The sequence below is a fragment of the Podarcis cretensis genome (assembly GCF_951804945.1).
Source record: "Podarcis cretensis genome assembly, chromosome: 3".
Classification (NCBI taxonomy): Eukaryota; Metazoa; Chordata; class Lepidosauria; order Squamata; family Lacertidae; genus Podarcis; species Podarcis cretensis.
In genome coordinates this window covers 59,977,797-59,987,729 of record NC_137172.1, presented here as the reverse complement: position 1 = coordinate 59,987,729, position 9,933 = coordinate 59,977,797, and the positions used below count along the sequence as shown (strand labels likewise).

The window sequence follows — 9,933 nt, the reverse complement described above, 5'->3', positions numbered from 1 at the left end:
CAGAGGTGGCTGCTTCTGGTTACCCTCTGCAGCCCTGTGGGGCCAATCCGCCATGAAAAGGTGGGCAGGTGAAAGGAATTAGGAGCGGGAGCAGCTGCCTGCTTTCCCACCCTTGCCCCTCCCTCCGACCCCATGAGCAGCCAGAGCGCAGAGCGAGAAGCCCCGCCGGGGAGGTCTGAGGGGTGCTTCCCGCCATTCTTTCCTAGCTGCTGCTGCTACAAGGCAGGGAAAAGGGGAGAGAAACAGCTGTTTACGGTTCCTCTCCTCACGAGCAACAGCTGCTGATTGGCTGCTCTTCCTTCAAAATAAAAGTGGCAGTCTTAAGCACACTTTTTTCAAATACTTAAGAATGAGACTTGTTGCCGCTGAGGAAAACGCCTTCCTCCCTCTCCCAAGGCTTCAGGTGAGACATTATTAAACGCAGGAAAGGCGGGAGCCTGGGAAACTGTTGAATTTCTGGGCTTCACTCGGTGAGGTACCGCGAATGTCAGTTGCTTGCCGCCTTCTTTCCCTGAGGGAGAAGCAGGGCGGATGACTCGTCAGAGGCTTGGCGAAGTGTGGCGGGCTGGGTGGACCTGCGAGCCGGAGGACGAAGCGAGGGCTAAGGGCAGCGTGTTCTGTTTCCCCCCTCCGGCTGACGCCAAGGCACAGAAGGCGGCGAGGCTGCCGCACGCGCCGGGAGAGCGTGCTGGGGTCCTCCCTCCCCACCTTCACGCGGGGCGAGATTAAAATCCAGGCGCGCACCCAACCTCGTCAGCCAGTCCACGGCGTCGTTCCGGGCAGAGGGGCAGAGGCAGGTGAGACTGACGAGGGGAAAGGAACTGCCAAAGCCATAAAAGCCACAGGAGGGGGAAACAAAAGCCAACCCAAGGGGAGGCAGCGACACGAGAGACGGGCAGAGAGGCAGTCACTGGCGCGCGCTCTGGAGATGGGACCGGGCAGAGAGCTCTGGGGGATGGGGGGCCGCTCAAGGGAGCCCTCCTGAGAGCCAGAGGTTTCCAGGTTTGGTGGCTTGGAGGAGAGCGACTGCAGCCAGAAGGTGGGCTTAGCAGGCGAGTCGCCTCAGGGCTGCTGCTGCTGCTGCTGCTGCTGCTTTGGGATTTAACGTTTCGTCTCTCCCCGGGGATGGTGTTTTGCTGACCGAGGGCTTCGCTGTTTTCTCTCCACGGATGTCTGTTGCATCTGGATTTTTTCCCCTGGGGGTTTATTTTTCCGCCAAGGGAGCTGCTGGAGTCCTGCGAAGTTGCAGTTTGTTGCTGATTTCTCCTTCCAGCCTCCATCCATCATGTGCGCCAACATAGTCTACGAGTGGCTGAAGACCCTGAAGCTCTCTCAGTACGCGGAGTCCTTTGTGGATAACGGCTATGACGACCTGGAGGTGTGCAAGCAGATCGGGGACCCGGACCTGGACGCCATCGGGGTCTCGCTGCCACAGCACAGGCGCCGGCTCCACGAAGCCGTGCAGAGGCTGAGGGAGGAAGACGAGACCACCGCCGGGCTTTACTTCACCCTGGAGCCTCAGCCGCCCCAGCCCAGCTCGCCTTCGCCAGAGATCTATACCAGCCACCTAGTGGAGCAGTACGAGGCCAAGGCTTGGAAGGAGCCACTTCCTAAACCCCGCCATCCTCAGGGGAACAAAAAGGGGCTCCCTAGGAAAGTGGGGACCCGCAGCCTGGAGCTGATGACCTACCCCAAGCTCAAACTGAAAATCATGATCAGGGACAAACTCATCCGGGATGGGATCAACCTCAGCAAACCCCCCTACTCCAACAAGGTAAGCGCCCTGCTGCAGTTGCACCCAGGGCCGGCCGGCTCTTTAGGCAAGAGAAGACGGTTGCTTCAGGCGGCAAGTTGCGGGAGCGCGGCTGTACCCGCGACGCGCCTGCTGTTCACCGCTGGGCGCCCGCCGTAACAAGTGGCAATAGTAGCCAGCTGGACAGAGCCTCCCGTCTACCCCCAGGCAGCGGCGAATAACGAGCCATCGGTGCCGCCTCGATGGTTTGAATCTGTTCAGCGGCGGCTGCCCTGCTGTCGTCCTTGTGGCGAGAGGAAGTGTCTGCTTTCAAAGTGCCCCCCCCTCCTGCTGCCTCGCCAGGAGCAGCAGCAACACCACTGTCCAGCACCAGCACGCTCACAGGTGCCCCCAGCGCCGCAGTCTTCTCCTGCTATTCCACGACCCCGGTGGCTGCAGAAGCGCGCTCCTTGACTCGCCCTGGACCAGCGTCTTCCTCCCCGCGCTCTTCGAGTCGAGCAGCGCGCCTCGGCAGCCGCCCGGGTGGAGCAGGAAGCGGCGGTTGAGGCGCCGGCAAAAGGGGGGCAGGCATGATGCGCTGGGAGAGTGGCGCTGATGCTGCTGGTGGTGCAAGTGTGCAGCTGAAGTAGCGAGAGGTGCCGCTGAACAAATTCAAGCAGCAAAGGAGAGTTCAGCTCCGTGTCTCTGGGCGGGGCGCTGGGGAGAGAAGCAACAGGCTATAGAGAGAAGGGCTACAAATGACGCTCCCTTTCTGGCAGCTAAGGAGCAAGAAACGGAGGGAGTTGATAAAGAGGACAAAAACACGTGTGCCTTCTGGTCTTCTACTTCCTTGTTCCGCCCCCCGTCCCCCCCCGTCCCCCGGATATAATGGAGGTTGACTTGTAGTGGTAGATAGACGAGGGAGAAGAGCGCCCGCGCTTTAATGCTGAACATGCAAAGTAAACTGACAACTTCGTTTGGGGATGAGATTTCCTGGTTATTGTTCATGCTTCACCCCAGCCCATTGGATGAAAGTGGCAGGCAGGCTGTGGAAATAATACAACTGAAACATCTCAGATAGTGTAGTTGTGACTGGACAGCTAGAAAAGGAAAATCTATAGGCAGGAATTCATATAAATGATACCTTACTTTATATGGCAAATGTGAGTACACATAACATTTTAAAACTTTGCTCTACCATTCAAATGCACATACAGTCCATTGTCCTAATCTCCATGTTGAACGGAGAGCATGGCTGAGAGACTTTCCTGTTAAGTGCCATATGTACTTTAAAGAGCGGCTCCTTATTTGAATTGTGTTAGGGGAGGGGACAGATCTCTCATTTCATAATGAGAAACCCAACCCATCCCAGCCATGTTTATTTAGTAAATGACAACTCTGCTAATTGAGGTTTACTGTCATGTAAGTATGCATAGAGCTGTAGTTTGAGGCTACAATCCTATACTTAAGTTACTTATGAGTGAGTCTAATTAAATTCACTGCAGCTTACTTCTGAGTAGAGAGTCTTAGGAATGTACTCTTGACTTGATTACTGTTATACACAGTAGTTGAGTACTATCTCAACTAATATAAAAATTGGTAAATTCATTAGTATCCAAAAGTTGCTTCATGGCAGTCTAGGATTCACAGCAGAAACTTTTGCATCCTTACTCAGACATATGTTCAGGTAAGTGTGCATAGGGTTGCTGTCACAGGGTCTCTGTAAAATTAATCTCATAATTGGATATTGGATACATTTTATATCTGTGTGTACACACTGTATAATTATGTGTGCATACTGCAAGGCACCATGCAATGCAAAGGTGGTCATTTTGCATTCTAGGGCAGGAGGACTTGTTTTGAACTTTCCTTCCCCTGCACACTTTTTCCTTACAACAATCCCATGAGTTGGTTAGGGTGAGAGGTTGTAATTGACTCAAGGTGACCATGTGAGTTTTACAGGGAGGTGTGATTTGAACCCGATATCTGAGTGTGTTACTATGTGCATTGGGCAGGTGGGGTGGGGCGGGGCAACACAATGATCCTTGGTATCAGAATTGGAATGCAAAAAGCTTGTTAACATCTTGAAAGTTTGAGGGTTCATGGGGGGGGGCTCTAGAATGGTGTGTAGTGGAGTCATATTTAGAAGTTTGATTTGTAATTTTTTTCAGACAAAGCAAAAATTATTCTACAGCATCACCTCCATCTTACTAAAGAGGCTGTGGAGGGTGCCATGGTGTGGTTCATCTCAAAATGTTTTGGACCAGCTCTGGCTGTATGTCTTTTCATTTTAAAGGAGTTCTCTTGCACTTTTTCACTCTAATATCACAGATTGCACATTTTGCAAAGAGTTAACTAGAACTTTTTTTGCTTACTCACTGACTTGAGTTTGCATGTTGGAAGTTTGTCTGGAGTTTGAAAGTGAGATTTGTATTACCCTTGTTCTCAAGCTGCTGGAAAATCTGTAGGCATGATGAATGGGGGTGGAGTTGTAGTGTTTTAAAGCAGGCTAGAAGTTTTCTACTGTGTGAAGTTTGGTGACAGAACTTGAGAGGAGCGTTGTTTAGTACTGTATGTATGTAGGTCTTATTATACTGCTTAGATGACTTTTTGCTTTAGTGCTTCTTGGAATACTTGTGAAACAAGGTGACAGTTAATGGTGATGCATTTCTTGTTTCTATTTACGGTAGTTCTTGGTGGTGGGAAATGTGTCTGGTAAAAGCCTGCAAGATTATTTTTTTAAATTCCATGCGATGGTAAGGGTGCAGGATCCAAACATTTATTGAAGTTTGAAACTAATTAATGAAATCAAGGAAAAATATATTGTAGGACAAACTTATTTGGCATTCTGAAGGACTCCTCTAAAACACAAAGTTGTACTATGGATTTTCAGCTGCTCCTGGAACTTGCAGTACATCCTATCCATGCTCACTCAGAAGTGATACTAAATCCAGTAACTCTTATTCCCAAGGAAGTGTACATAGCTAAAGTGTTAATATCCACCTTTTGTGAGGGAAGAGGTCAATGTTAAATGTCCAAGGAGACACTGAGACTAGTAATAGCTGATACGTGCTTTAATGATTTTTAAGACAAATGCCAACACCTGCAAGTTTTCCACTGAGTTCAGTAATTGCCTTGAATTCTTTGCCTTTTTGAAAATCATGCTTTTGCAAGAGAAGTAGACAACAGCATAATAGGGTTTCCTGATTATCAGAACTGGGTTATGCAGAAACTTCAAACTAATTTATTTTCACTGCAAAATTGGTTTATATGGTTGACAGGTGAAATTGGTATCTGTAATCTGGTCTCTGTAATGCAATAATAGTGTAAGCTTCTCTTAGCCTTTTAGCTCACAAAAATATTTTTCACAGTCATCATGGACAGTATAGTGGATGATGACTGGCCAACTTGCAGCAAAAACAGTTCTAAATGCAAATGGATAAATGAATGCATCTGGAAATACAATTTTTTAAGGGAGGGGCAAATCATAGTGTCAGCCTATAAAACAATGGTGCACCCAATGGAGATATGCTATTGGAAATGCTGGCCATTTCATATTATGAAAGCTGTTGATCAAATGAGGTGTCAGGTAGGAGCCATGCTGGTTGTCAAATGTGTGTCAGAATTTAATGCAAAATAATAGTTGCATGTGCACACACATGCAAAAACCTAACCTCCTAATTTTTAGAAGTCAGAGGAAAGACTTGAAAATTAGCCAGAGCAGTTATCAGGATAGTTTTATGACTGCAAACTATATCACTCTAGTAAGAATAGGGCATTTAAAAATACAGTGGCTATGGAACAAAGTCTTTTCTTGTGTTCCATGATATCGTTGCATAGATTGGTTTTGTCAGTAAGTAACTTCTGACAGCAGCAGCAGCAAACCACATTCAGTGGACTGGAAGTACAATATAATTGACAAAGACAGTGTGTGAATTTCTGTCCTCTGCAAATAAATCTGGTGTAAGGCTGATTTTATTTTATATTTTAAGTAAGTAAGTTTAAGACAAAACCACAATTGGCAAACTGTCCCTGAAAGTTTATTTAAAAACAGAAATGCAGTCCTTCTATTGAAACAAAATTTATTATTGTGGTCTCGGAAATTCTCGCTGTAGAGATAAACTGGCTGCTTCCTTGATGACATCTCGCTGTTATGGTTAGAGAATATAAAGTTATTTGCAATTTCAAGTTTGTGACTTTCAAATGAATGCTTTTTCCACTGGTTTCCTTATATATGATAGTGATAAAGCAACTGGGCAGTATCCAGAAAATTAGAGAAAGATTGTGACTTTTGCAGTTTTGGTCCTCTATAGCTTCACATAGGAGAAATGAACTCACACTATAAGACAACCCTTACTCCACTTGTGCAGAGTTTACAGTTATGTGTGGTCTGCTGGATAAAACAAGGAGTATTTCGCTTAAACGTAGCTCCCCGGCAAGGGGATATAACAATTTCATAGATCAGCTTAAATGTATCAACATATACGGTATTCTTTGGCTCTATTGTTTCTAATATTTGAAAACAGTGTGTTGTGCTGATATCTCACATTTCATGTCTTCAAAGCACTTGAGTACTTTCTCAGTATAACTTACAACATCCCTGTAAGGTAGCTGAGACAGTATCATTATTCTTTCTATGTTGCAGATACGGTGCTGAGAGGCTCAATCTGGTCAGTGAAATAGATCCCGTAGTTACAATGTTCTTTAGAGGCCCGAATAAATGGGATAATTTTTACCTGTGGCCAGACACCTCTGATTAGCTGCATGTAGAAGTTGCATGTTAAAGAACCTCTGAAAAGTTACTTATTGTAGTTCAGTGCTTCAGCTGCAATTGGGGAGGACTATTTCTTCTTGTCTGTAGTGCATTTGCTTAGGAACGGCAGGTAGAGATGACAGGGGGCCTGAATCTGTAAGAGGCCAAAGTGAAGCTAGGGAAGCAGTAGTGGGTAGAGACAGGTGCCTGGGACTACCAAGTATAAGTAGAAATGGGTTACTGGTAGCTGCATGCTGGAATCCATTATATCATTCAGGAATGAAGAATTTGTGGACCACATGGGTCCCGAATTGGCCTGTGAAGACTTTCTCTGAAAATCGTGCCCACCTGCCTCACACCTAAGATCATGAAGGACATGGTTGCATCACAGCAACCATCAGGAGCTTAAAGTGAATTTCCAATAATTCCTTTGTAAATGGGACTTGTTGACAGTGCTGTATCTCACTGGGATCAGCTACACCTCACTGAGATCAGCTGCACTAGATTTTATAGATATCTGTAGGGGCACAGATTACCCTCCCCTGATTTAGAGCACACAATTGTTTGTTCTGTGTTAATGCATTGCACCATGCCTAGTACAACCTGCATTCACTTGATGTAAATGCAGGTCTTTAAGGAAAGTAGACCTATTGTAGGCCCTGTTTTTCATATTCCTTTTTTCAATAAAACACATATTCACAAATCTCTGTGTGTAGTTTGTATGTATATACATTTACTGTGAGGGACACGAGTGGTTCTGTGGGTTAAACCACAGAGCCTAGTACTTGCCAATCAGAAGGTTAGCAGTTTGAATCCCCGCGACAGGGTGAGTTCCCGTTGCTCGGCCCCTGCTCCTGCCAACCTAGCAGTTCGAAAGCACCTGAAAAGTGCAAGTAGATAAATTGGTACCGCTCCAGCGGGAAGGTAAACGGTGTTTCCATGCTCTGCTCTGGTTTGCCAGAAGTGGCTTAGTCATCCTGGCCACATGACCCGGAAGCTGTACGCCGGCTCCCTTGGCCAATAAAGTGAGATGAGCGCCGCAACCCCAGAGTTGGCCACGACTGGACCTAATGGTCAGGGGTCCCTTTACCTTTACCTACATTTACTGTGACATTTGGGAATGCAGCTTTTAGACTCTTATGTAATATATGAAGGCTGCATCTAAATAGTAGTCGATCATGAGACTGGCTCTAGGCTACTCATGTGCCCCTAGACATGATCCAGCTGCCTTGCTGCATGTACATGATTTGTAATTTGAGATATGGGTGCATTGGGTTGCACATTGTATGGATCTGTGACTTAAAATATGTTACTAATTGTAACTTACATGTCAGTATTCTCTCTGTGATAGATATGTTCTCATTTCTTGGTTGTATTTGCATATGCCTTAATACATAATGTTAATAATACATCTTCTACAAGCAACATGGTAAGTAGCCTTAAGGCTTTGATACCTGGTTGGGTTTCTTTCTTTGCCTCAAAGTTTTTGAACATGCTAAAACAGTTTTTAACACACAGCCCAACTAGCTCCTTCCCATTTCTGCACTGGATTGTGGTATATTCTAGGTATGGTAACTCAGTGAAGAAGACTTGTGTATGCGCCAGTTAAAAAGCCAACAAAATGCTGCATTTTTATTGCCATACACATTTACCAGATTCTTGTATTGTAAATAAAAGGGGAATGTTGCTGAAGTTAGGAAGTAGCAACTGAATGACAAAACAAACTTTTCATTTACATAGCACATAATCATTAACATTGTAGGATCTGAAACTGTACTAAACACACTTATATGTATGACATGAATAACCAATCAGTATTTATGCATATAAACTTTTCAGCATTTTTAGAGGATAAAAATATCCGTACTTCAAATTTAAAAGTGCCATTTGAAAATCAAGTTACTTACGTATGCACAAAGGGAATCTCTGGAAGTTAGTTCCATGTACTTGCTTGGGATGCAAGCAGTTTACAGTTGGAGCGCATATGTGCTATTCTACATTTTCAAAACAGGTAATGCAATGTCGTAACCAGAAGAATGAGCCTTGGAATTAAACTAGCATAATGCTGTATATGGCAAAGAAAGAAAGAAACCAAAAGAAAATTATGTAAGAAGATTTTCTCTTTGGAGGAAAGGCAGGATATAAATGCAAGAAATAAGTACAATTAATGACCTAGTGTAGGATGTTCCTCGGGAAAATAATTGAATAATAATTCCTGATAACTGCTGTTTAGTTTCATTCAAATTATTCCATACCCCCAAATGCATCTGGCATACAAACAACAAAATAAAGCTACTGAAAAGATAAGAATTAGGGTTAACCATAAGATGAAAATCCTTTTAAAAATCCAAACCCTATATACCATTGTAAGCCAGCTGCTGGTGCGACAAAATGGTATTTACTTGGAATAGGAAAAGAGTCTTTTTGACTTGGTTCAAGGTGCTGGTTTTGGTATATAAAGCCCTATACAGCTTGGGACAAAGATGTATGAAAGATACTCCAATATAATAGGAATTGGGTCTTCATTGTCATGGCACACCTACTTTTTGGAATTTCCTCCCTTTAACTTTGAGGCATGTTCTCTGTTGTCTTTTTGGTGCCTACTGAGGACCTTCCTCTTTCAACAAGACTTTAAGTTTCCCATTTTGCATCTGTATTGGAATTGTTCTTAAAGTGTTTTTATTGTTTTATCACTTCTTATTTACTGCACAGGGTTCCATGGGAAGCGTTTTTTCTCCATTCTGTTGGGCTTCACATGGCATCAAGCTTGGGCTGTGGCAGGATTCTACTACCATCTTCCTCCTTCTCAAGTGGTACCTCGGGTTAAGTACTTAATTCATTCTGGAGGTCCGTACTTAACCTGAAACTGTTCTTAACCTGAAGCACCACTTTAGCTAATGGGGCCTCCCACTGCTGCCGCGCCGCCGGAGCACGATTTCTGTTCTCATCCTGAAGCAAAGTTCTTAACCTGAAGCACTATTTCTGGGTTAGCGGAGTCTGTAACCTGAAGCGTGTGTAACCCGAGGTACCACTGTAACTAAGTGAGTTGATAGGGTCTAGCATTCCATGAACAAGTAGGACATGGGTACAGAATGGGCTTACAATATGTGTGTGCAGTAAATTTTACGGCTGTGACTTCTTTTGCATAAGACATGGAAAAGAAGATTGCCAGTGAAATAAGAATTACACTTCACGGCTGTCCAGATGAAATGAAAACAGATATCTTTCTCTAGAAAATTTAGTATTAAGAATGCTATATATAAATTTTCATTTTAGAGACAAAAGATGGGGTTGGTAATGAACTTCACCAATCAACCGCCTAGGTATAGTGAGCTCAATTTCATTCTAGATCAAAGCATGCTATTCCATATTGTATCTGAAAAGTAGCAGTGATAGGAATCTGCACAGCTAATGAATTATTAATTATACAGCTAATAAAGGATTACTA

At 44.6% G+C, this 9,933-nt stretch overlaps 1 protein-coding gene across 2 annotated transcripts in view; it reads left to right on the top strand.

The window, feature by feature from the left end:
- Positions 1–493: 493 nt before the first annotated feature.
- Positions 494–9,933, top strand: part of LOC307213538 (SAM and SH3 domain-containing protein 1-like) — a 529,506-nt gene continuing 520,066 nt past the window's right edge. The window contains exon 1 of one of the 2 annotated variants that reach the window (XM_079971495.1): positions 494–1,774. In XM_079971495.1, coding sequence (XP_079827621.1) covers positions 1,286–1,774 — 489 coding nt within the window. In that variant the 5' untranslated portion in view covers positions 494–1,285. The remainder of the gene's footprint in view (positions 1,775–9,933) is intronic. The other variant, XM_079971497.1, reaches the window with a different exon arrangement.